The sequence below is a fragment of the Carassius auratus genome, chromosome 25 (genome assembly GCF_003368295.1).
Source record: "Carassius auratus strain Wakin chromosome 25, ASM336829v1, whole genome shotgun sequence".
NCBI classification, from domain to species: Eukaryota; Metazoa; Chordata; class Actinopteri; order Cypriniformes; family Cyprinidae; genus Carassius; species Carassius auratus.
In genome coordinates this window covers 8,138,895-8,166,664 of record NC_039267.1, presented here as the reverse complement: position 1 = coordinate 8,166,664, position 27,770 = coordinate 8,138,895, and the positions used below count along the sequence as shown (strand labels likewise).

At 37.4% G+C, this 27,770-nt stretch overlaps 2 protein-coding genes and 1 pseudogene across 3 annotated transcripts; 2 read left to right on the top strand and 1 right to left on the bottom strand.

The window, feature by feature from the left end:
• Positions 1–708: 708 nt before the first annotated feature.
• Positions 709–3,144, bottom strand: LOC113043197 (sorting nexin-33 pseudogene; annotated as a pseudogene).
• Positions 3,145–3,779: 635 nt separating this feature from the next.
• LOC113043196 (snurportin-1-like) lies at positions 3,780–9,989 on the top strand. 2 transcript variants are annotated; one of them, XM_026202421.1, is made up of 9 exons: positions 3,780–3,884; positions 4,178–4,342; positions 4,444–4,621; positions 7,058–7,162; positions 7,458–7,554; positions 7,662–7,759; positions 8,340–8,417; positions 8,539–8,619; positions 9,272–9,989. In XM_026202421.1, the coding sequence occupies exons 1-9, from the start codon at positions 3,802–3,804 to the stop codon at positions 9,572–9,574; spliced, it is 1,188 nt and encodes a 395-aa protein (XP_026058206.1). In that variant the 5' UTR covers positions 3,780–3,801; the 3' UTR covers positions 9,575–9,989. The 2 variants fall into 2 exon arrangements, with proteins under 2 accessions (XP_026058206.1, XP_026058207.1); XM_026202422.1 differs by lacking the exon at positions 3,780–3,884 and adding an exon at positions 3,891–4,031.
• Positions 9,990–12,263: 2,274 nt separating this feature from the next.
• Positions 12,264–27,356, top strand: LOC113043195 (tyrosine-protein phosphatase non-receptor type 9-like). Its single transcript, XM_026202419.1, has 14 exons — positions 12,264–12,501; positions 12,581–12,813; positions 17,741–17,884; positions 18,549–18,638; positions 20,053–20,177; positions 20,640–20,745; positions 20,868–20,978; positions 22,541–22,857; positions 22,934–23,021; positions 23,503–23,572; positions 23,664–23,742; positions 24,273–24,423; positions 24,853–25,060; positions 25,613–27,356. The coding sequence occupies exons 2-14, from the start codon at positions 12,781–12,783 to the stop codon at positions 25,801–25,803; spliced, it is 1,713 nt and encodes a 570-aa protein (XP_026058204.1). The 5' UTR covers positions 12,264–12,501; positions 12,581–12,780; the 3' UTR covers positions 25,804–27,356.
• The last annotated feature ends 414 nt before the right edge of the window (positions 27,357–27,770 follow it).

The window sequence follows — 27,770 nt, the reverse complement described above, 5'->3', positions numbered from 1 at the left end:
TGTCACTGGGTCACTCCAGCTGTGTGCCCCACATTTGAGCAATTCACTAGGTGTAGAAGCAAGCAGAACACCTAAAAAGGGTGTAGAAACAATTTGAAATGTTTGAGGCGACAAAGAATAATGAAAGCTGAATTTCAACACCCATGAATTTAAGACAAGCTTGACCCATTTATCAATAAATCTCTTAGAAAAGAAAGAAAGAAAGAAATTAGTTGGCCTACTTAAATGGATAGTTCAGTTTTTCAGAGTATGACTCCTAACCCAAGGGTTGTGGGTTTGAGTCTCGGGCCGGCAATACCATGACTGAGCAGCCCTTGAGCAAGGCACCGAACCCCCAACTGCTCCCTGGGCGCCGCAGCAGAAATGGCTGCCCACTGCTCCGGGTGTGTGTTCAATGTTTGAGTGTGTTCACTTCTGTGTGTGTGCACTTTGGATGGGTTAAATGCAGAGCACGAATACGGAGTATGGGTCACCATACTTGGCTGTATGTCACGTCACTTTCGTTTTGTGTCTTTACAATTCAATGTATCATCACGAGCCACAGGGTTAAATTAGGTTTTGTTTGTGTAGGTTTTTTTCTATTATTATTGTTTGTTTTAGCCATGATTCCCATTCACTTTCATTATAGGACTGACAGACTGCAACGGTTTGAGTTAAAAAAAGCAAATAGCAAATAAAAAGCAAATAACCATTGAATAAAAATTTTTAGTTAAACTATCCCTTTAACAAAAATAACCCTGCAATCGACCCCATTTACTTTCATCGTATGGCCAAAAAACAAAACGGACACATTTCAAAACACCAATTTAGAATTTTTTTAAAATGCAGTTCTGTGCGAACTCTCGCTTTAAACAAAACCAGTTTACCACTTTGCACTTTACCTTTCTGTAGGTGGATGATGTCTGGAAAGTTGGACAGCAGACCCTGGTACAGCGACAGTTTATCCAGCATGTGAAACAGGTCGTATTTTGGGCTGCTCAGCGAACATCTCCCCGATGTTCTCGTAGGTGCGGCCTGTGTGCGAGATGGCGTTGCTCAGAGCATCCGAGCTGTATGGAGGGTCCATCAGGAACGACTGGCTGATGGACTGAAAGGCGTTACCCCAGCCTCTGGAACTCCTTCCGGAAGCCTCCGAGGTGTTTGCGAACCAGTTTCCGATGCGACGTTCGTCAGCTGCATCACACTGTCATCCATTTTTTTGCCGAACACCTTGAAGGAGTCAATGCGCTCCTCCACGTCCTGAAGGTCCTGGTGCTCGTTGGGAATCTGGAAGGTGAGCATGAAATGAGCCCCGACCATCTCGTCCTTTTCCGCTCGCCTTTTGCCGAGTTTCCACTGTTGTCTTCTGCACACATGAGGAAGTGTTCGAAACCCTCATAACTGAGACAAAACGGGGGTGGCTGGTCATGTGGTCCATCCATAAAACAAGCCTCCTCTTCCTTTCTCAATAAAGTCTTCCTCGAATCGTCCCGTGGCTTGTTTCTCGGAAGGTGCGGCACGGAAATGACCGTGAATTTGTTTAGTAGTCTGTTGTAGAGCCAGTCAAAGTGCTTGTAGCGGCGATACACTGGCCTGCCAGTGTGACTGGGGGTGACACGATACGAAATGTACGTCTTAATGCCTTTGAACTTTGTCTGTTTGGTGGGGTCTTCTACGGAACAGGTGAAGGGCTGAGGGTTCTCCTTCCACTGAGGCCCCCGGGGGCCCATTTCGATAGAGTAAGACTCCGCGATCTTGGCCATCATTGGAACATCGCCAAGTATGAAGGCCTCCACACCTGAGCGCACAAAGCTGGAGAATCGGTTCAGGTTCCTGCCAACCATGCTGCCCTTTCTATTGCTGGACATGCTGTCCTGGCGCTCCATATACGGCTTGGGCCGGTAGTGGACGTTGGGGTTGGAATATGGATTTTGGGAATGTCCATTGGCGCCAACACCTCTCCGAGGATCTTCATCTTCGACCACCGTCGAGGTTTCATCCCAGTCGTCCCAGTCATCATCGTCGTCGCTTGGCAGGGTCGTGGAAGGTGTATGGATGTACGATATATCCTTACCAGGAGAGCTTCCAGGTGAGCTGAGGGAATGATCCGTCAGGTTAGACCCGGATCGGTTCCGGATGATGTGAACGTACGAGGCGGGGAACAGGCCTCGCTCTCCTCGACTGTTCTCTCCTTGTAGCCAGCCGTCTACAGAGTTCTCATCGAAAATCACCAGCTCCTCATTCTCCTGGATGCTGATCTCCTCCTTATTCTCACTTTGGAAAGTATAGAGGGCTTTGGCTCTCAATGTCATTTTGTAACTTTGCAAGTCAAAAGTGGGCCACAATAAAAGTTCCTTACCTCATATCAGACTGCAAGGCTCAAATCTAACAAAACAGGACTATTTGATAACTTAAAAGTTTGGTTATAAAGTACAGCAGTACTTGTTAATATAGTCATAGTACTTTATCAAAACTAGCAGTTTTGAGGCTGCTGGTAAGTTATATTCTTTACGATAAAGATCTTCAAGTCTTTTTAAAGTTACTGAGCAAGAAGACAACAGGAATCTATTTTTTTTCCAGGAATCGCTAATGTGCTGCATTTGTAAATAAAGCATTAAATGTTGGAACCCCCCTCCAGGTTGTTATAATCCAACTTCCCTTAATTTATGCCGTTTCATCGTTCCACAAAACCAGAATCTTCAGCCGCAAACAAATAAATAAACCGATAAATCCACAAATCCCGTCCAGCAGAACCGAGACACCGGCAAAAACATTCAGTTCAGTGTCCCATAATAACTATATAACAGATTCAGGCATTTTGCATGCTGTCAAAAGACTAAAACACAAACATAAACATCTGTTTTGTAAGTCCGGCTGAACTAAATTCCAAATGAAAACATCATCCCAACATCGCGTCCCAGACAAAGATGGAAAACAAACGCATCTTTTGCATTCCGCTAACAAAAAGTACATCTAAAGCATCTTTATAATCCACAGATCCAGCTCAGATCGCTATATAGGTATTCCCTTCGAGGTGTGATTCAAAAGGCCCGTGAGGAGTTTTTCATAAACTATTTCTTTACTTTGAGCACAAACGCAGTAACTCTTTCCATGACGCGACGCTTGAACAATGAGAGAGAAGCGCAGTTTAGCGCGAGCTTCACATTCGCGTCTGTGGCGCCTCTCGGCGGTGAAGTAAACAACTGTAGCATCTGAGCGACAAATTACCACAAGATCTCAACTAGATAGTGTACAATGACTAAAATTGCCACTGAATGATAAACAGTGCACTGTTCTGCCACTCAGACACATTCAAATATCTGGCAAATATTTTACACAAGAACGTGTAAACCATAAAACATAATATTTTAAATAATGATTAGTTTAAAATCCGCCACGGGAGTCTTTTTAAAAGGATTTTTATATATATAACTATTATACAGTAAACAGAGCTGTGATTTGGCCATCGTCATCAGCGCTGAGAAAACTAACAGATACCACGTGATGTTGTCATTGGTTTCAGTCTGAATAAATGATAAAAGAACCAAACAGCGGTTAAAGTCAAGTTAGAATATGACAAATATTATTTAGACTAATTTTAGGCAACGCCTGGACCGCTGGTCACACTAAAATGTGTATTTCCTGGTTTTTGTAATGCCTCTATTTCGCTTCAGAACTGAGGTTTTGCAAGAAGACGAACTAAAGCAGCAATTTTTTACAATATGTTAATCCTTAACATAATTGTAATTTGTGATCCATCGGGATTTAAGCACCGTAAAATTATTTTGAGATTAATTCTTCACCAATCGGTGAAACTCAGCGATGAATTTTGGGCGGCTGCGACGAGGCGTGATGACGTCAGTGCGCCATTGCTTTTTCAACCAACGCGTGTTTTCTCTGCAGAAGTAGGTGTTTGTGTTTTTCGCTCGATTTTCCTTACCGTTTGTATGAGGCCTACTCTTGTACATCACGAGTAAATGTTTTTAAGAGCAGCTCTGATGGGATTGTGATCACGTGTTTGCTGTTACTCTCTGCCTGCACTCTGTTTATCTGTACGTGGCGTTTGTTTTGTGTCTGTCCATATGAGATTTTACATTTTACAGTTCTGATTGCTTTTGAAATATTTTAGTGGTCTACATACACTTAAATACATGTATCATGGCATATCATTGATTTAAACTCCTGTATGTTGTCACAGGTCCATCATGGATGCTCTGACCCAGGCTCTGTCCTCCAGCTTCTCTGTATCCAGAGAACCAAACAGCACTTCAGCTCCCCATCCACGCCTGGCCCAGTACAAGAGCAAATACAGCGTCCTGGAGCAGAGTGAGCGGCGCAGGAGGTTCCTGGAGCTGCAGAAAGAGTGAGTTCTCCTTACACAGCCACACAGAAAACAAGAGCAGATGTTATCAGCCACCTTCAACTTTGATGCAGTGACACTGATAGAATACATTATGTTGGCAGGAAGAGGCTAAACTACGTGAACCATGCCCGGCGGCTGGCTGATGGAGACTGGACCACAGCTGACAGTGAGGATGAGGAGGATGAAGAGAAGACGAGTCAGCCACAGCTGGAGAACAGCGCTGATGAAGAAGGGATGGAGATCGAGCAGAAAAAGCTACCGAAGCATTATGCCAACCAGGTGCTTAAAAACACATAAACAGATATAGTTGTTTAAAAAGGATTTTTAAAGTTTTTGGTTTAAGAAACTATAGATTATGCCTTTTAACAAAATCTAAGTGCTTCTTACATAATTATGTATTATTATATATAATTATATATTAACATTATAAGTATTTTATAAAATCCACCACTTTTACACTTAAATCAGTGCTGAAAAACACATTGGCTGCACCCGAAAACTTAGGCAGGTGACTTGCTGGCTTGCTGTCTAATCAGGCAATGACTTTGCAGGCAGAAACATACATTTACACACAAACTGACCACTGACCGAAACTTTCAGACGCCATCTTTATTTTTTTGGCTTAACTGTCACATAATGCAACGCACAGGATTGTGGGATATCAAAGGCAGCGAAGGATACATCTATGCTGCCTTCAGAAATCGGCCAGATGAAGGCATCTCAGGAGACAGGAAGTGAAGCTAACTTTGAATTCGGACATGCCTTGATGCCTTCCTACCTTGGAAAGAGTCCTCCGAAGGCAGCATTTTTCAGTTTTCTGGATGCAGCCATAGACAGCGATAGTCATATTATATATATATATATATATTTAGGTGTATCTAAAAAAAATTATTATTGTGGAAAAAGTTAATTTTGTGTGTAATTGATTTCAAAAAGTAAACCTTTCATGTATTTTAGTTCCATTACATATAAAGTTAGTTTTTTTTGTTTTCATATGGATGATTAGAGCTTTCAGCTCATGATAGTCAAAAATCCAGTATCTCAAGATATTAGAATGTTTCCTAAAATCAGTCAATCCACAAAAAATTAAAAAATATGTAAATAAAAGGATTTGCAAAACAGTAAAGTTAAAGTTCTTTAAATTATGTTCATTTATGCTCTCAGTACTTGGTTGGGGCTCCTTTAGCACAAACTCCAGCATCAGTGAGGTGTGCCATGAAGCGATCAGCCTGTTGCACTGCTGAGGCACTATTGAGCCTTCAGCTTGACTCTTGAAAATATCCCACAGATTCTCTGTGAGGTTCAGGTCAGGCATGTTGCTGGCCAATCAAGCACAGTCATATCATGATACGCAAGTCCTGCTGGAAAAGGATATCAGCATCTCCTTAAAGCTTGTCATCAGATGGAAGCATAAAGTGCTCCAAAATCTCCTGGTAGATGGCTGCCTTTTTTTGGACTTGATAAAACACAGAGGACCAACACCATTAGACGTTACGGCACCCAAATCTCTCCTGACTTCTGAAATTTCACACTGAAGCAGCTTGGATTTTGTGCCTCTCTAGTCTTTCTCCAGATGCCAGACCTTTATTTCCAAATTAAATACAAAATTAACATTTATCTGAAAAGAGGAGTAACATACATGTTATTTTTCTCCTTACCTCAGGTGAGATGCTTCTGACATTGTTTTAGAAGTGACTTGGTAGCCCTTTTTTTCCTGAAGATGTCTGATCTTGGTGACTCTTGATGCACTGACTCCAGCTTCAGTATAATCCGCTCCTGCTTGTGCACTTTTTTCCTACCCAGTTTCTTCCAGTCAACTTTGCATTTAATATGCTTTGATACAGCACTCTGTGAACAGCCAGCCCTTTCAGCAATAACCTTCTGAGACTTACCCTCTTTGTGGAGGGTGTCAGTGATTGTCTTCTGGACCATTGCAAAGTCAGCAGTCTTCCCGAAGATTGTGGTTTTAAAGAACAAGAGATACCCGGAATTTATACTGTAAGGATGGTCATTAAATGAAACAAATGTAAATATTCTAATATTTTGAGATACTGGATTCTTGACTTTCGTGAGGTGTAAGCTCTGGTCATCAAAAATAAAAATAAAAGTTTTACTTTACATGTAATGATTCTAGAATTCACTTTTTTTTTTTTTAACAAGTAAAAAAAAATCCTTTAATTCTTAATGGAAAAAGAAATTCTTATTTTTTGAGATGCACCCGTGTGTGTGTGTGTATATTTTAAAGGTACAGTGATAAAATCAGCAGGGGTATTGCCAAGGGTTAAAGAAAATGGGTGGGACATGCTTATATGGAGCAGAAATATGACAGTTTTTGATACTATTAATAGTTTATTAATAGTCAGTCAGTCATTTATTTATAGATCACATTTAAAAACAACAGCTGTTGGCCAAAGTACTGTACAAAATGTAAGAATGTAACAAAATACAAAAGTAAACAGAACACAGTGACATAATACACTACAGTTATGCCACTGAGCTTACTTATAACCATAAACAACAGTTAAAACCGTAATTAAGTTTTAAGAAGAGACTTAAAATCAGCGTATGTTGGTGCAATTCTTATATATTTTTAAGATACTATTAATAACTTGTATGTTTATAGATAACTTATGTAAATATTTTATAGGGATCATAGTGCTGAAATAATTAAGTCTTTTAACAGAAAAGTTGTATATTTTATGTTCTGTTCTCCAGCTGATGCTGTCAGAGTGGTTGGTGGACGTCCCTGCAGATCTGAGCTCTGATTGGCTGATGGTGGTTTGTCCAGTTGGAAAGCGTTCCCTCGTCGTTGCCTCCAAGGTTTGGATCTTTTCCCATCCATCATGAACATCTTGAGATCAGACATACACTAATGTTCAAAAGTTTGGCTTTAGGAATTTAGTTTTTAAATTATTAATACTTTTATTCCGAAAGCTTTGTGTCACAGTAATTAATATTATTTTAAAATAAAGAATTTATTTAAACTGTAAAAACATTAAATTTTTTATGTATTTTTTATCAAATAAATCTAGCTTTTGTGAGCATGAGAGACTTCTTTTAAAAACATTCAAGCATCCTAACAACTCCAAACCTTATATGTTTTCTGTATCCTCAGGGATCCACATCATCTTTCACCAAAAGTGGCTACTGTGTCAATCGATTCCCTTCTCTTATTCCCGGTGGAAAAAGACACAACTCTTCATTGGGGAAAGGTCTGTACCTCTGCAGCTGTCGTACAGATTCATCACACTAGAGTGTGCTAGAGTACTGCAGTTCTGACCCATACCGGAAAATAAAGTGACAAATATGTTTTCTACAGATTACACCATCCTGGACTGCATCTACAGTGATCTGGACAGAACATACTACATCCTGGATGTCATGTGCTGGAGGGGACATCCTGTGTATGACTGCTCAGTAAGAGTGATCACTTCCTCTTATGACATTTATATAAACTTACACTTTTGGACTATTATATAATTCATTTCTCTTAAATGTACTATGTTCGTTGCACCAAAACAATCATACCTATAATGTTCGATGCATCACAATTGCAATTTTTTTTTTACACATTTAATTGGTGAAAAGTGACAGTGAAGACATACAGTATATAATTTGATAAAGATTTCTATTTCAAATAAATGTTGTTCTTTGAACTTTCTTTTTATCAAAGAATCCTGAAAAAAGCATTAGTATCCACAAAAATATTAAGCAGAACAACTGTCTATCGACACTAATGATGAGAAATGTTTCTTGAGCAGCAAATCGGCATATTAGAATGATTTCTGAAGGATCATGTGACACTAAAGACAGAACATTCAGCTTTCCATTACAAAAAATATTAGGATGAATGGTATTTTATGTAAATGGATGTTCTGGTGCTAAGCACTTTGCATGTGGAATTAATTTTCATAAATGCTTCCGTATTAAAATTCTAGTTTGTTTGCACATAATTCCTTTCTCACAATGAAAAGCACAAAGTGATGTATTTTTACAGACAGAGTTCCGGTTCTACTGGCTGCAGTCGAAAGTGGAAGAGGTTGAAGGTCTTTCTGAAATTTCCAAGATTAATCCCGTAAGTCAGTGAAATTGCTGCATCTGTTAACAAAGCTGAACTTTGAGCTGAAGAACTTGGTTCATGGTCCTCTCTCTCTCTGTCTCTGTCTCTGTCTCTCTCCCTCCCTCTCTCTCCCCAGTTCCGGTTTGTGAGTTTGAACAGCATCAGCTGTTCAACAGAGTCTATCCAGACAGCTCTTGCACATGAGTACAACTTTACAGTAAGAACGTCTATTATTTGACATGCTAAGTCTATAAAATAACACTGATTGAGCTCTGTACAAGGAGGCTTTTACTAGCAGAATTATGTCATTTACTGGAAAAGTACAGTTTTGAAATAGTCCTTTTATCAAATGATTAATTGCGATTATTCGTATTCAAAATAAAACTTTGTTTACACAATGTGTGTACTGTATATATCTAATTATGTGTATATAAATACTCACACATGCAGTATATATTTTGAAAATATATAAATGTATTTACATGTATATTTATATTACTTATATTTTCTATAGATATATTTAATATATAAACAACATATTTTTCTTAAATCTATGCGTGTGTGTGTGTGTATGTGTATTTATATATACATAACAAATATACACAGTGCACACACATTACGTAAAAAAACTTTTATTTTGGATGCGATTAATCATTTGACATCACTAAATAATTATTACTTATTTTCCTGTTTAAAGCTACAGAAACTTTATATTTTAGACTTTTTAGGGACTTGTTTTTAATTTCCACACATGCTCCTAAATACATGTTATAGTTGGCACATCTGTTTTTGGTTGCATTTGCGAGTGAGACTCTTACTGTTGAGCCCTGGCATACAGTAGATGAACTCACCCTGTTCCTCTCTTCTAGGTGGATGGGCTTCTTTTCTACCACAAGGAGACCCACTACACCCCTGGGAGCACGCCATTGGTCGGCTGGCTCAGACCGTATATGGTGGCAGATATCCTGGGCATCGAGGTGCCACAGTGTCCCCTCACCAGCAAGCCTGATTATGCCACCCATCAGCTTCAGCAGATCCTGGAGCACAAGAAAACCTCTACTGAAGTTCGTCCGGCCGACCAAAACGGCAGATATGAACTGGAACACCTGTCCACGCCAGAGACCCAACAGGAGAAGACTCCCAGCGCTCAGAAAGAGAGCATGGACGTCTGAGGACTGTTTTAGAGAGCACTTTTCTCAAGTCTGTGCTTGGCCATGAAGATGATCACATTTCAGGAGAGCACTGATGTCTATGAATTTTTAATTGCGATTATTTAAAATTGCAGTTCCGGTCGAAGTAACTCAGATGGAACTATTTCTGTAACCGTAATCGCAAAAATTTAACTATTCTGCTTTTTTGCAGATATTATTTTAGGAAACATATAGGTTTAAAAGATAGTAAATTCTCTGTATTCACATACTCTGTTTCGTCACGCATCTTCATTGGATTTTATATATAGCTTTTTAATTCAGTCTTTTCTGTAGAAGATGGGATCTTTAAGATTCAGCTGGTGAAGAAGCCGATGAATAGTTTTTTTTAATTTGTGTTGTGACTTCAATAAAATTTTACTGTTTTGTTTATCCCTTATTTTTGTATGTCTGAAATTTTCTTGCTTATAAAACCACATTGATGAAAGTTTGTGGTCAGTAAATGTTATTATTTTTATTTTAAGAAATTAAAGATTTATTTATTTTTATCTAATTTTAAATCTCTTATTTAGCAAGGATACATTAAATTGATCAAAAGTGTCTGTCACAAATGTTTAAATGTCTTTTTGCACTTTCCATTCATCAGAGAATCAACAAAATATTAAGCAGCACAACTGTTACTGACTTTGATAATCAGAAATGTTTCTGCAAAAGCAAATCAGTATATCAGAATGATTTCTGAAGAATCATGTGACACTGAAGACTGGAGTAATGATTCTGAAAATCCAGCTTTACATCACAGAAATAAATTACATTTTAAAGTATATTCAAATAAAAACAGTTCTTTTAAATTGTAATAATATTTCACACTATTACCGTTTTTACTGTATTCTTGATTGAATAAATGAAGTCTTGGTGAGCATAAGAGACTTAAAAAAAAATCATTCCGACCACAAAAGTCTGAACAGTATTAGAAAATAATAATAGAATTAGTTATATAAGTTATAGTTAATAGATGAAATATTGTTTGATATGTACAAACAGACATGTATTAAGCAATAATAACTTCTAAATAATGTCTCATTTCTGTTGGCGACATTGTAACCGAGTTTTCAGCTTTGCAGAGGAAAGGCTGACATCATCAAAATTTCTTCTGGTTGATTTTGAAACACCTCATAACACAGATGTGCAGGCGATTATGCTTTCGTTGATTTGAAACCACTAGATCACCCCGCAGAAAACCTGAGTGTAATCGGAGAGTTCGGTTATTAGTCAGTAGCTGCTTTCCAGGAACTCAGCACCTGTCAGCCCAGATCAGACTTACTGGATCGCTCATGATGACCGACATTGAGTAAGACCTGCCAATCAATAAAGTACCAACGTCAACAGCCTAGGCCCACTCAAAACATAAAGTGTGTCAAAATGCTCTCTAGTTTTGAAGATGCGTATGATATGCAGCTTCTCAATCCTGTTTTGTCTGACTTCGAGGTGTTTTTGTGTGTAGAGTTTAGTTTGGGGTTATGACAGGTCACTGTGAGTGTGAATTTCCTCTCTGAAAGTGAAAGCACTTGTGTGCATTTTTCCAGCATGATGTCATGCATGCTCTAGCCCATGGAAAGCCGCCCACAGGAAGCTCTTTGTTGTTTTATCAGCTCAGTTTCTTGGCAAATTTTCTTGCGTCAGGTTTAAACAGTAAAATTTTTACACACTTGCACCCACAATGATATCTGTACAGAATGGAAACTTTCAGTTAAAAATACTGACATCAAATATTGCTGTGATCTATATTTAGCTATAGTTAAGAACAAAATATACCTAAAAAAAATAAGATAAATGTTTTATATTTTGCAGTTCCCCCATATATCTATGTATATATGCACATTTATAATATAATATTTTATTCTAAATAAATATTTATGTATTAACTTAGAAAACTTACTTTTAGTTAGTAACATATTTTACATAACTAAATACATGTGTGTACTTGTTTATTCAACATTTTACGTAAAATCTGCAATTTTTGACATTGATAGTAAAAAGATATGTTTATCTTAAAGTGTAACAACGCAAACAGGTTTTCTGTAAAGGGTAGGTTCAGGGTTAGGGGATAAATAATTTTGTTTGGTCAGTATAAAAGTAATAGAAGTCTATGGAAAGTTCCCACAATTGACAAACAAATGTGTGCGTATTTGTGTGTGAACGAAGTCCGATTCGCAAATGAATCATTCTTAAATATTTGAAGTCATCATGATTTGGAATCATACAAATGCAACAAGACACCAATATATACCGGTGTGTATATATATATATATATATATATATATATATATATATATATATATATATATATATATTTGTCTAGTGAAATACATATTTAGTTTTACATTTAGTCACTTAGCAGACGCTTTTATCCTAATCCGACTAATAAATGATGATAATGATGACTAATATATATATCATCATTTGTCATCATTTATTAGTCGGATTAGGATAAAAGCGTCTGCTAAGTGACTAAATGTAAAACTAAATATGTATTTCACTAGACAAATAAACACATACTGGAACTAATTTAAATACTGAAAACATACATTAAAAAAATATAATAATTTTCCGTTTTGAAGTTCACTGAACGGAGCCGTCCGAACGAACCGATTCGCTCAAATGACTCAGACTCCTCTGGGTTTTTATGAATGGAGAGGAGGAGCGTCGTATGCAGTTCTCTATTGTGGGCAGCAGAGGGAGCGTCATCTTTTATCTTTTGCTGCTGCTGCTCTTCAGGAGCCGTCTAATCTTCAATCGCCTTCTCGCGTTAAAGCATCGAGAAGCTCCCGGATGAAGCGGAGTCGATCGTTTGATGTAATATCACACCTCCAAACAAACGAACCGGCCTTCGACGGGTTTCAACGGAACACCGTGATGAATTTCTCCCTTCGTCACACAGGCGGGCGGACGTAAGCTCCGCTGGAGCACTATTAGTATATGTGTGCAAAACAAATATATATAGTTATATATATATATATGTATGTGTAGATCCAACCGAACCAGGACCTGATCATGAACGCGCCGTGCTGAAGTGGCGGGCCTCTCGAGCGGAAAACGGCGCGAGTGTCGCGCTGCTGCTGTTAGCCTGAACGCTGCTAACGGGCCTAAAAAAGCCCGGTCTGATCTCTACAGTCCGATCTAAACAGCTGTGTGAGCGCTAAGAAGAGCCCCCAGCGGGACAGCAGAGGATGGCCAGCCGCCTGAGCGCCGAGGAGGAGCAGGTATGAAACACCGTCACAGTCCGGTAAACGCGGATTCTCTGTTCCAGCGGTTCTGTTGCTAAGCAACACCGGGACACTGTCCGGTTGATTAGAACACCCTTACAGCGGTTTACCGTGATTATCTTAGTTCAGACAAAAGTACCTAGTTATCAAGTTATGGGACGGTTTTTATTTAATTAAATACAGTTCGACAAAAAGAGGAAATAAATATAGGAAAAACATCAGGTAAAAACAGTAACCCTTGAAAATGAATACTTATTAGATTTACCAAAAGGTAAACATAACTTTTTTTTTACTATTTTTTAATAAATCATAAAAAAACATATTATAAACACTATTGTAACTTCAACATTTTAAAAACATTTGAATGAGTGCTTTCAAGTGATTTAATCGCATCCAAAATACAAGTTTTTGTTTACAAAAATATACAGTATATGTTTTGAAAATATATTTACATGTGTATATGTATGTTCATATAACATACACAGGACACACACATTATGTAAACAAAAATGTATCGATTAATCATTTTGACAGCAATCATTTTCTTTATATCTTACAACATTTGGATCATGGGTTCGGATTCCCGCTAAATTCACATGATAAACTGATAAAAAAATAATAATAATATGCATTTAGTGCGGTTTACATTTAGTCATTTAGCAGACGCTTTTATCCAAAGACTCTTACAAATGAAAATAAAGATGCAACATATATACACGTCTTTGGATAAAAGCGTCTGCCAAATGCATTTGTAAATAACCTCAGAGCGTAGTTGAGAAACTGACACAACAAAAATGTTGTTTTGCATCTATGAAGCTGCTTTTAACCAGGAAATAATCATAATAGAAATGTGTACACACATGCCACACATCAAGGCAGGCATGTTCATAACACTGAATGAGAAACAGAGGTCAAATCTCATCGGTTGACCAGTATTTCCCAAAACTCAAAACTGATGCGGGGCAAGCTTACCCACAACATAAGGGTTAAACATGCAAGAAGTTTTTTATTTTGTTTCAGTATCAGAATTCTTTCAGCTTTAAAGGATTACTTCATCTACAAATGCAAATGTTCATCATAGACCCACCCCAGCGTTGTTCCATTAATATTTCCTTTCGATTGCATTATATGGGGACTAGAGCTTTCAAGTTTTAAAATAAATGCAAAAGCACCGTAAAAGCAGTTTGGACAACTTGTGTGCTTTATTTCCAAATATTCTTAAGTCATGCATTATCTGCTTTGAGGCAAACAGAGTAAATATAAGTAATTGTTCTTCAGATAATCAGACAGGATAATTGAATCGGTGAGTTGAACTTGAGAATCAAACCGTCCGAGTCATGAATGAATCATTTAGATTTTTGTGAACTATTTTGCTATAAGTGGATTTTGTGGTTTTTATCATGTTTATGTATACCGACTCCTAACATACAAAACTATTCCTCATTTTTTTAAACCAAGGAAATATTGTTTTAATTGATAATTTCTTTCGTCTATCCTCTATCCTCTGTCCTCAATATCACTTTCCATTCCTAATGTCCCTTTGACTAACAAAAGCCACTTCCTTAATGATGTCATCCTCCAGGAAGTGACATCATTTATAATGAGAAAACAGCAGCATAACGTATAATGAGTATTATTATCGAAAGATTGAATAACATCTCTGGTGTTGTTTAGTATTCAATTATCTTTTCTCAGTAACGAATACAATTACAGAAATTGGTTAATGTCAGATTACTGTGTGTGTGTGTGTGTGTGTGTGTGTGTGTATATATATATATATATATATATATATACATATATATATATATATATATATATATATATATATATATATATATATATATATATATATATATATATATACTTTTTTTTTTTTAAAGCTCTCTTTTTCTAGGTTTAGCCTTATTTACTTTTTATATTTTTGTACTTTTCTTTAATATACTTTTTATTACCCTTTATGCACATTGTTTTTTCATTTACTTATTTTAGCTATTTTATTTTTTAAATAAGTTAAATGCACAAAAATGTAAAGGACTGACCCAAATTATTACTTACATTTCAATCTGCTCCTCACATGAAGCTCTGTCACTTCAGAAAACTTTCAGTAGTTTTTTTTTTATTGTATAAAAAATTAGGTGAAACCCTGATCAAGATGATTTGTTTCCTAAAATATGAATCTTTTGTTTTACTTAAATGAAAGTCAGATGTGTTTGGGATAACATTAGAGTGAGTGGATAATGACAGCATTTACATTTTTCGATGAAATATTCCTTGAATCTGAACATGAAACACTCAAAAACACCTTTAATATTTAATCGCATACATGCGTGCACACTTTTCTAATGTGTGTTTATGAAGCCGGACTGTGGGAGAGCAGTTTTGTACTAAACACAGATTAAAACAGGAAATGGTCATTATATAAGTCTGCTTTTTATTTATAGGTCACTTTCAGTAGGAAGTCGTGCAAATGTTTTTCAGATCTTTGAATAGTTTTGTTTGTACTAAAATGTCATGAATGACCCGTAAAGCCTCAACAACCTGTTTTAATCAGCAGGGAAAGTGTGCATCTGTTGATTTCTTTAACAAGGGCTCTCTGTCTCCTCCATCCCGCGGTGGAATCTCATTTAAATAAAGCCCCAGTCATCTGTCCATGCATCCGCCAGTCAGTGTCTTATCAGCAGTCTCTGCCTTTGCAAATGCACAGGAATCACGGCTGAGTGAGTGAATGAGACTCTGGGGTCCTGTCTCTGAGGCAGCGGGGGGACGTGGGCTTATGGAGGCTGCTGGATCCTGCTGGACGAATGTGAGAGAGAAATTAGACGTCAGACTGGCTGTGTCCGGTGCTCCGAGGCCCTGAGGGACATGAGCTGCTAAAAGCACTTATAGAAACTCACACGGGGAATGTAGAAGCAGAGAGAAAGAAGAGACCAGGGTCCAGTTCATGACGTGTTTTTCTTCCTGTTCAGAGCTGACTGATGCCAAAGTAGAGAGGCGTGATGATGCTTCATAGTCTGGGCAAGGGCAACCATGGGCTTACATTAGTAAAAGTGTAGTAGAAAAAAAAATTTTTTGCAAGTTGATTGGCATTTGTGTAACTACAGTTTTACCACAAATACCATGGTTAAACTATGGTTAGTAAAGCAAAACTATGAAAAAATATATATATTTAAAAAAATTTAAAATTTTTTGTATTATTATTATCTAAAACTGCCCAGAATTATTATAATAGTAATAATAATGATTCTAAAACATTATTATATATATATATATATATATATATATATATATATATTATACACGGTACAGACCAAAAGTTTGGACACAGCTTCTCATTCAAAGAGTTTTCTTTATTTTCATGACTATGAAAATTGTAGAGTCACACTGAAGGCATCAAAACTATGAATTAACACATGTGGAATTATATATGGAATTATATACATAACAAAAAAGTGTGAAACAACTGAAAATATGTCATATTGTAGGTTGTTCAAAGTAGCACCTTTTGCTTTGATTACTGCTTTGCACACTCTTGGCATTCTCTTGATGAGCTTCAAGAGGTAGTCACCTGAAATGCTCTTCCAACAGTCTTGAAGAAGTTCCCCGAGAGATGCTTAGCACTTGTTGGCACCTTTGCCTTCTGTCTGTGGTCCAGCTCACCCCTAAACCATCTGGATTGGGTTCAGGTCCGGTGACTGTGGAGGTCAGGTCATCTGGCGCAGCACCTCATCACTCTCCTTCTTGATCAAATAGCCCTAAATAAATATATAAATATAAACAAGATCTGTGTGTGTGTGTGTGTGTGTATACATACAATTACCTCAATCCTCTTAAGGTGCAAAGCTGAGAGTCATTGAGATGTTATGGGGAAGACCTCAGATGTGTAGTGCATGCTGGGAAACCACATAACTCACCGGATGGAGGATTTATGTTTAGAAGCGCAGGCGGCTTCATTTTTCAGAAGGAATCAAGACCATTTAATATGCATGATGTTCAGAGTTCACTGGCAGGCCATGAGCAGGAACTTTGTGGAGATTAAACCGCGGCCAGTGAAACAGCTCAGTTCATGGAGGCCTGTCTGTCTGTCTGGATCCTTTTAAGGAGACAGTGTTGTGCAAGTGGGTGGACAGGATCCTCTGGAGAGAGATTTAGCTTATTTATTTATTTATTTGTATCATATTTGGCGTTTAGGTCAAAAGAACAGGGATGGTTTATTTTCACCGATTTCTGAAGAATAGTTTCAGATGTCTGTATAGCTGATGGCATTAGTCCAGTATGTTGAGTAAATGTCCTGCTATACTGAGCCGGGCACATGTAGTGCACAACCAGCCTGACCTCCCTTGGCTTCTCCGAAAAAGTTGAGAAAGGTTTAACCAATAGGAGTGAAGACATTGGAGCCATGGGATGCGTTTCCTTCGAGTCGGGAGGAGGCATAGTTTCCCAGAATGCATTGAAAACATATGAAAATCAGTTCTGAGACGACCTGAAGTTGCTGTCAGGTGATTTGCATCAGCATCTCTCCTATAGAGAGTTCAGTTAATGTGGTTTAGCTTGATTTCGTCACTGTGCAAAGCCTGAAGTAAAAGCCTGTTGGTTCCCCATCTGGATCTTCTGAGCTTTCCAGATCCAAACATCAATCTGTTTTTTCCACATCTCCTGCCTCGCTCTCTTATGGTCTTGTTTGTATGCGAGTGTTTATAGTTTTCAGGAAATGACTGAGAACATAGTGTTTTGACTGTAAATCTTTTGTAAATCCCGGACGTAAACCTACTTGAAGCCCCCCGACGGACCCACTAGTGCAGGTCTCTGTGGCACAGACTGTGGCACTGCACAAAATGTGTTCAGTTAGTGACAGCTGGGGTTTCGCATGTGGGACCAGAATGTACCACAGTAATGAAAACATTACATTTATCTCGTTCTTCCTCAGGCCACCAAGCAGTTTTTAGAGGAAATCAACAAATGGACGTCCCAACACGGCGTCTCGCCATTGTCCTGGGACGTGGCTGTGAAGTTTCTGATGGCCCGCAAGTTTGATGTTCTGCGAGCGGTCGAGCTTTTTCACAGCTACAGGGTGAGTGTGTAAACTTTAATACTTAGATTTTATAAACAGAACTGCTGAGAGAAAAATAAAAACACGAGGAGAGAAATATCTATTCAGGTACCATTTTTAATTGAATTATTTTTTTTAATAAAGTTTTTAGTGGCTTTAGAAGTCATTATATTGTTTGTTTTAATTTTTAAAATACTGAATATAAGCCTATTACTTGCCTACTATTATAAAATATTTATTTTATAATTAATGACACTGAATTAGAGCCTTTTTTAGGGTTAATTTTATACCAATTAGGTTTATATAAAAGCAATGTATGTTTACAGGAACAGAGACCTTTTTTTCTATATATAAAGTGCAACTGAACTAGAAATGAGCAGGTTTTGTTTCAGATGTTAATTCAGAATTAAATTAGTATCTGAATCTGGTTTGAGCAGGGACTGCTGTTGTTTGTCTGTGTGTCTGGGTTGAGCTGTTGTTAATTCACTCAGTAAAGATCTGCGTGACGTCTGGCTCTGTGTGCAGCAGATTTAACCTCTGTATAATATAAATATTTAGCAGACCAGTGATTAATAAAGGCTATATAATTAATTTAATAAGTTAATCATGATCCCGAAATAAACCCCTTTATTAAACATGTAGATAAATATGAAACATAATAAATATATCTCTGTTTCTCTTACAGGAGACGCGTCTGAGGGAGGGCATTGTCAAACTGCAGCCTCACGAGGAGCCGTTACGCTCGGAGCTGTTGAGCGGGAAGTTCACGGTGTTGGTAAGTTCATATCACATCAGGGCCGTATCTTCAGAAAGGCTGTTTATGCTCTTAAAATCTGGGAAATGAGCTCACAGGTCCACTCCGATAATTACAGCTGCAGAGTCACTAATCCAAGTTCCACTTCAACTTTCAGCCGGTTATTATAACCAGGTCAAGACAGAGTCTGCAAAATTCATTCTTCAAATATTTTAGCCTGCCTCGCCTTGTGCTGGTACCCTATTGGTCAGATGAGTGTACATTCTGGCATCTGATTGGATGCTGGGAAGGCAGGACCCCTTAGGTTCATCTGATACTTCATCGATCCTCCTCCTCTTCTTATGTCCTCTCATCACATCCTGCCATCTGTATTTATAACCCAGAGAGATGCTCATGAGTCATCAGATTATTAGAATATGTTATTGACATAAATATTTAATTAATGCTAAAGCTGTGTGCTTGCACATACGGAAGTGGGTCAGCTGAAAGCGATCAAACCAGATTTAGTGTCTTACTGAATGGCAGAGATAAATCGAATGTTTCTTTGCTGATCAGAGGTGTTGGAGTGAGTCATCCTTCACAGCTCAGTGGGACCCGCTCGGTTCTGCCCCCGTGTGTACACAATTAAAACTGCTACCCACAGGTGTCCTGCGCTTATTTTGTTCCAGAGTGTCCTGATTTTATTTGATTTAAGAAAATACACAAAGTTGGATTAGAAATGTAAAACCACTGTATTATTTCTTTGGAAGATTTTACTACTGTATGCTAACTATTTTTTTTTTTTTTATTACTGTTTTTTTATTATTCATTTATTATTTTTACAATTTATTTTATCATTATATTTTTCTTTTAATACCACTGTATTTATTTGGAAGAACCTATGTTTGGATATTAAATAATTTCTTATTTTTTCATTCATTTTGTTCATTTGTTTTGTTGTATTTGATTTATAAATTTTAGTAGTATAGTTTTTATGTTAATTAAAAAAAAAAACAATAAAAAAATAAAATAAAACTGATTAGTTAAAATGTAAAACTACCATATTTATTTGATGGAGCATTTTACTGTATGTTTGGATATTCATTAATTTATTTAGTTTTTCATTAATTTATTCATGCATTCATTTTATTCTTATGTTTTTAATTGAATTCTGAATTTTTCCAAAAAAAAATTACAGCTATGGTATTTATTTCTGACTTGCTTATGAATTGAATGCCAGTCTGAATTCATGAATATAAGCTTTCAGTCAAGTGTGGTTTTGTGACAGCAATTTTGTGAAGCATTTATTATTGCATATTGCATCCTGTTTCAATATTTAATATGCAGTACAAAATAGTAAGTACACTAGTATTCTAAAGAGCTGAGACGACTAAACATGAATGTAAACTTTAAAAAAGGAGATTTTGAGATGCTTTACACTGTGTTCTGGTATCAGGGTGTCCGGGACCCATCTGGTGCATCCATCGCCCTCTACACGGCTAAACTGCACCATCCCAGCAAAACAGGAAACCACGTGGTTCTTCAGGCCCTGTTCTACCTACTAGACCGAGCTGTGGAGAGGTAACCAATATACACTAGCTTTCAAAAGACAGGGCTCGTTTGTATTTTACTTTTTAACTTTTTATTCAGCAGAGACCTCAACTGTTTTAAACTGATGATAATCAGAAATGTTTCCTGAGCAGCAAATCAGCATATCAGAATGATTTCTGAAGATCATGTGACATTGAAGACTGGAGTAATGATGCTGAAAATTCAGCTTTACATCACAGGAATTAATTATATTGTAAATAAATGATAAAATAGAAAACTGTTATTTTAAATGGTAATAAAATGTATTTTTTTACTGTATCTTTGATCAAATAAATGCAGCCTTGGTGAACATAAGAGACTTCTTTCAAAAACATAACATTTTTTAATTATTTAAAACCTTTAGACCATTGTGTGAAACCAAAGATTTTGACTTCAGAAAATGGCTCATTATCATGAGTTGCAACGTTATAATTTTTTCTTTCTTTCCTGTAGTTTTGAGACTCAGAGAAATGGACTGGTCTTCATTTATGACATGGCTGGATCTAACTACACAAACTTTGAACTGGACCTCAGCAAAAAGATCCTCAATTTGCTCAAGGTGAGATTTGTGATTCATCTATGTGCGCTTTTCCTGGGTCTGAAAGTTGGTGGGTTTTTCTGGGGTTTAGATTTCGAAGTAAATCAGAAAAATGTGTCCAAACATTGGCTTGTTGGTTGCAGGGTGCGTTCCCCGCACGGCTGAAGAAAGTGCTTATCGTCGGAGCTCCTGTGTGGTTCAGGGTCCCGTATAACCTCCTGAGTCTGTTACTGAAGGAGAAGCTCAGAGAACGGGTTTGTATTCACACATATATGGCAATAGCTGATTTAAATCAAAACCTGTGGAGGTTGGCCCTGATAAACCATCTTGGTTAGCTAGGTTAGATCTGGTAACACATGTTGGCAAACTTGACCACCTTAAGCTGACCTGATTGTCTCTGGACTATGTGCTTAACTCATTTTCTTATAATTTGTTGCCACATTAGCTGTTTCCATCCAACTATTTGTATGTGCATTTTAGATTATCGCATTAAAAAATGCTGAATGAAAATGCCAAGATGTGCATAAATTCTAAAAATGCACATAAAAAACTAATGCGTGCAATTGAGTAAGATATCTTTTTATCTGATAAGAAAAAATGTGCATAAACTACGATGGAAACACTTTACCAAATAAATTTCTTAATTCGCATTAAAACGTGACTTTGTGATGGGACTGAATAAAACTGGACCAACCAGTCTCATTGCACAGCATCTGAAATGCTAGTTTTGTTGTTCTAAAATGCATGAGCAAAGTCTCGTCAAAGTACTTTGTTATAATTCTTATTCTAACTTATTATAATGTTATAGACTCCCAGAACTGCATTCCCAAACCGAAGGCTCCAGAAATAAGATCACATGACCGTGTTTTGTCTGCATTCTGAAGCTCGTAATTTATTGTATACATACAAACAATTATTATATACAGTGCCTTCTCGAATTAAAATTTTCTTCATGATTTTTAGCACAAGTTAATTAGGAAGTGACGATTTCTTCAACTCACTGGATGGAAACAGTGCTAATAGGGCTGACAAAAAAAAACATTTCTGAATATTTGTTGAATTAAAAATAAAAATCACATTTTATTTTACTTTTACGCATTTAGCAGATGCTTTTATCCAAAAAGACTTACAGTGCATTTAGGCTATATATCCTTTTTTGTTTTTTTTTGCTAATGCAATGCTCTACCACTGAGCCACAGGAACACAACATTTCAAAATTAAACGATTATTTGGAAATAAATATTTTAGTTTTTTAGGCACTTTTTTAATACACTCACGTCTCGCACAAGAGAGTGGCATGTTTAGAAAGCCATGTAAAATTAATATAAGTTACATTTTTAACAAAACATGTTTTTCCCCATCCCAAAAGTATTCTGTGATTAGCTCTCGGTCCTTTGTATTAAACTATACATACACACATGATGCGGTTTTGTTTCAAATTGTTTAAGCTACTTAATTAATTATATATGGTTTTATAGTAATTTTTTAAACATTATGCAATTTTTTTTTCGTGTTATTTTATTGCTTTGCATAAAAGTGCATTAGTAATATCTTCGCGCCCTCTTTTGGCCTCAGGAGAGACGCAAATAACTTTTTTCCCCCAACTGAAATTGTCTGTTAAATACGAATATAATTTGAATAGTAATAATATTAAAGTCCAAAATGTGAATTTAGTTTTTCAGCCATTTTGTCAGTGCTAGTGTGTAAGTAGCACATTGTTTTATGCGATATTTCAGTTTTACGCAGTTAAATTTGCATCTTTGGTTGGAAACACAGCTACTGTCAGTTCATTATTTTTTAAACAACCTGTTCTCAGGTTCAAATGGTGAAGATGCCCGACCTGCGACAACATCTGCCCAGAGACTGTTTACCTGAGCACCTGGGTGGCTGTTTACCTCTGGACGTGCACAGCTGGAACCTGCAGCTGCTGTCCGAGCAGAACGGACGTGTGGACCCTGTGGACGAGCTGGTGGGGATTCCTCTGGAGAACATGTCCATACACGTCCCAGGACCTGAGGCCATGGGTCTGGCTGAGCTCATGGCCCACCTGAACCGAGCCCAGCGCAGCGGGATCTACCTCGAGTACGAGGAGCTTCGCAGAGAGCAGCCACCTGGAACCTTCACCTGTGCTCTGTGAGTGTGGACTTCAACATGTGAGGTACTTTAGAATAAAAGAGCTTGATTTCATGTCGTCTTTGAACTCCTGCAGGGCTGTTCACAACCAGGAGCGGAACCGTTACGGCGATGTGCTGTGTCTCGATCAGACTCGTGTGCGACTCAAAGCCAGGAGAAACGAGGTTTGTGCTGTCTGATGTTATTCAGCTTTGGCCTTCTTTAGACTGATCAACACTGCCATTCAAAAATTGGGGTTTTTGAAAGATGCTCAACAAGGCTGCATTTATTTCATAAGAAATACAGAACAATAATATTGTGAAATATAATTACAGTTAAAAAAAATTATGTTTCTATTGTAATATATGATCAAATGTGATTTACTCCTGTGATGCAAAGCTTAATTTGCTGCTCAAGAAACATTTATTATTATTATAATCAATGTTGTGCTCTTTTATATTTCTGTAGACACTATACATTTTTTTTTTCAAGCTTCTATAATGAACAGAAAGTTCAAAATTACAGCCTATTTTGAATAGAAATCGATTGCAACATAAAAATGTTTGTTACTTTAGATCAATATAATGCATCCTTGCTGAATTAAAATATTAATTTCTTAAAAAAAAAAACACTTGTTTGGACACTGATCATGTTTTGTTTCCACAGAGATCAGACTACATAAATGCCAGCTTCATGGATGGATACAAACAGAAAAATGCATATATTGGGACTCAGGGTAAAAATAATCATCTATTTATATAAACCCGTCATATTTAGGATTATGATTCTTAACCTGCACTGGAACTGATGCGTCTGTTTCTGAACAGGTCCACTGGAGAAAACCTACGGAGATTTCTGGAGAATGGTTTGGGAGCAAAACGTGCTTGTCATCGTAATGACAACGAGGTGAGAGGTCACCAAGAGTCTAGTTAACAAATATAAAGGAAATGATGTGCAGTCCCCCATAGCCAGATGTTTTACTATCACAAGAATTTCTGGTCCAAATTGCCACTTATTAATCCCAAAATCCATCCACTTAGAAAGGAAGGTTTTCTGACCAACATATATAAAGTGGCCAACCGCTATTTGGTCATCTTGTGTGATGGTTCACATAAATCAGATTTAACCAAAGAGTAGAATATAATGTACAGTTGCACTCATGCTAGCTACTGAACTTTTTTTTTTTGAGTGAGTGGCACAAACTTTGTTCTCAGAAGTTCTCATTGTAACAGCCTGGGAACATAAATACAACTTTGTTTCTTATTGGGCTGATCAAATGAAGCCTGACTCCTAGAAATATGTAGAAGTCGGCAAATCAGATTTGGGCCCGTGATTAAAAAGCTGTTCTGTAGAACTGATCTGTTCTGAGATCAGATTAGAGCTGCGGAATATGGACGCTGTCACGGTAGATTACGAAGAGATCTGTGTGTGTGCAGGACGGACGAGGGGGGCCGGAGGAAGTGTGGACAATACTGGCCCAAGGAGGAGGGTGGTCAGGAGGTGTACGGGCACATCGCTGTGGTCAATCACAGAGTGGATAAACAAGCACATTACAACCAAACCACACTTGAGCTGCACAACACTGAGGTACCACACATATACCCGTTTTTGTTTTAATGTTTTTAATGATGGATTCATATATGATTTATATAATGATTTGAATCTCACCACTTAATGTGGTTGTAGTATTGCTGAGTAATATTACTAGAAAATTATATTTTATATTTCTTAGCATTTTGATGGTATTTTAGCTCTGTCTGTTTATATGTATACATGTATGCATGCTTAAAACCACTTTTTAGCATAATTTTAACCCAATATTATTTTTTTGCATTGCTGTTTCAAAATATAAAAATACAATAAACATCTAGTTACATAATTTCAAGCTATTATTTCGATTGAGACTGCCAACTCAGAACTTAAATATAACTTCCTTTGCTCTGGCGCTCTGTATATCGGACTTTGAAGAAAAGTAAAATGGATCTTTGTCTGACCTCTTGTCTGTTTTTTTCCCAGACATTCGAACAGAGACAAGTGACTCATTTCCAGTTTCTCAGCTGGCCTGATTACGGGGTCCCGTCCTCTGCGCTGTCTCTGATTGACTTCCTGGGTGCAGTGAAGCACCAGCAGCAGTGGGCGGTCCAGGCGTTCGGCTCACAGTGGAGGGGTCATCCGCTCGGTCCGCCCATGGTGGTCCACTGCAGCGCTGGCATCGGCCGGACCGGTCAGTAATTAAACGCACCACAAAAACAAATCTACATGTTAATGAGCTGCTTTAAAGTTCCAGCCAAAGAGAAACATTCTGTCATTATTTACTTATGTATAAATATAGAAATCCTGGCAAGAACTCATCCCATAAAAATGGCCAGTATGGTCACCCTACATTCACTTTCCTTGGTGTGGACAAAAATGCAATGGAAATCAATGGGAACCAAAACTATTTAGTTAATGAACATTCTCCAAAATATCTTCTTTCATGATGCAAAAAAAAAAAAAGGAAGTGATAAAGGTTTGGCAAATGAAAAAAAAAAAAGAAGAAACTTTGAAGAATGTCGGGGATGTTTGGTGACTGAATAGTCTCAAAGAAAACAGTGGAAGTTAATGGGAAAACAAAACAGTTCGGTTTCCAGCAGTCTTCAAAATATCTTCCTCCATGTTAAACTGAATAAAGAAAGTCATACAAGTTTAAAAAAAAACACTTGGGTTGGCGGGAACTTTCATTTTTGGGTGGACTGTCAATTTAATGGTTTATCAGACTGACTTCTTTTACCCACAGGTACTTTTTGTGCGCTGGATATCTGTCTGTCCCAGCTGCAGGACGTCGGGACTCTTAACATTTGCCAGACAGTTCGACGGATGAGAGAGCAGCGCGCCTTCAGCATCCAAACACCCGAGCAGTACTATTTCTGCCACACCGCCATCCTCGAGCATGCCCAGAGACAGGGGCTGCTTTCAGCCTATCAGTGAGCAGCAGGGCCCACTCGTAGCCAATCGGAGACCAAACAGGTCTAATCTGAACCAATCAGGAAGAGGCAAGGCCTGCTCTCATCCAATCAAAACAAGGCTTGGTCTTGATTTATCGGCGACTCTTAGACAGGATAATTCCCAATCGAAATCGCTGGGTTTTTGATTAATCTGTCGTTATTAAAAGACGGGCAGCATAAATAGTAACAGTAAATGACTCCATATGAAGGTGGCGTCTAAATGTCCAGTGATCCTGCTGTAGTGTAGTCTGTGTAATGTAGTGCAGTTTATTCTGTGAATTTTGTCCAAATTGTCAAAATTCATATTTCACATGAAGCTTCAAATCAGCTGCGCACAGATGGGGTTCAGGACAAACCAAACATACAGTTTCTAGAATTTAGAGTCATTTGTCATCCTGTAGGTCTTTTTATTCCCTGACACCTCTGACCAACAGTCCATCCGTGTCATTAATTTCCCCAAAAATGTCAATTCTGTCCTTATTTACTCACCCTCATGTCATTTCAAATCCATTTAACTTGCTTTTTTTCTAATGTCATTCTGCTCTTTTTGTGTCCCACAAAAGAAAGGAAGTCATACATGTTTGAAATGACATGACGGTGAGTTTTATACTCATGCCTGACCCATGGGATGCAGTCATTGCACACTAGAGATTTTTATGCGTTTGCTGGAATTGAATACAGATTTATTGTCAAAATTCTGCTTGTATTCTGTATCAGGAATGTCTCTGTAGTTTGTTGGCCATTTTTTGCAATTGCATCTGAAGTTAATGGTTTAGTAGAGACAGCCAGGATGAGGAAAAGTCTTCTCACATCAACTGGGTGGATCGGTAAACCTGTATAATGCAACAATTACTCAACTGATATAGTCTTCTTTTTTTAAGTGTGGTGTAAATGTGAGATGGCTACATTGATTCATTTACACTTTTAATAATTTAGTCTGTTAATATTGTACTAAAAACCTGTTTAAAATATCTAAACGCTCCTGTAAAGTGCATTTAGAAATGCTTTTTATTTAGTTGTGGGTTGAAAGAGTCTTTGCTACTGAATTCATATTGAATTTCCTTGTAGTGAAGCATCTGTACACACTCCCAGTGATTCCAGGATCTGCAGCACTGCCTTGATGGCCACACAATGTGACCAATTGTATTTTTCTATTATACCCACCCTTTGTTTTCACTTATTACTCCCAAATATATATATATACGTAAATTATATTTTGTTTTATATCCAATTGTCTTTTATTTCTTCTTGTTTCTTATATCAATAGAAAAACTAACCTGTAATGTCAAGCTTGTGATTCTGAATAAGTTCACAGCGGTTCTTTTAGTGAAGTGCTTTGCTCTGCAGTTAAAAGGCCTTATCCTTTCTGTATGTTTGAACTGAGTGAGCCTTTATGTGAAAAGACTGGACAGGTTTTGGCTCTCTTGGTGTCCATCTTGAACACAAAACCAAACTGTTCAAACTGCAATATCATTTGAGCAAAACCAAATCAAAACCTTGATTCAAGTTAATAAAGTTTATTAAATGGGCTAATTATAGTGACTGGGTGTTTTAACTTTAACCTTTCAATTCAACTACATAAAAGGTCCTGTAGTGATTTCTAACAATGGTTAGATTGGTTAGAAGTTTAGCAAATGTGTGGGGGAAAAAAAGCTCATAGAAGAATATATGGTCTCCCTGTTTGTTTGTTTTTTCATTCACGAGGTATTAGTTTTTAAGACTTTATTAATATTAATGCTAACCTATATTATATAGTATAATATAAAATTTGGTACATTAAACAACAACTGAAGTTGGTGAACAATACTTCTAATTATTATTACGTATACATTAAATGGTAGATATTACTATTACAGAAAAAAAAACTGAGCAAGGGGGGTGGCCCGCGCTTATTCAGCCAATCAGAAACATTCTTTAACTGTCAATCATTTTAAAGCATCCCTCGCTGTA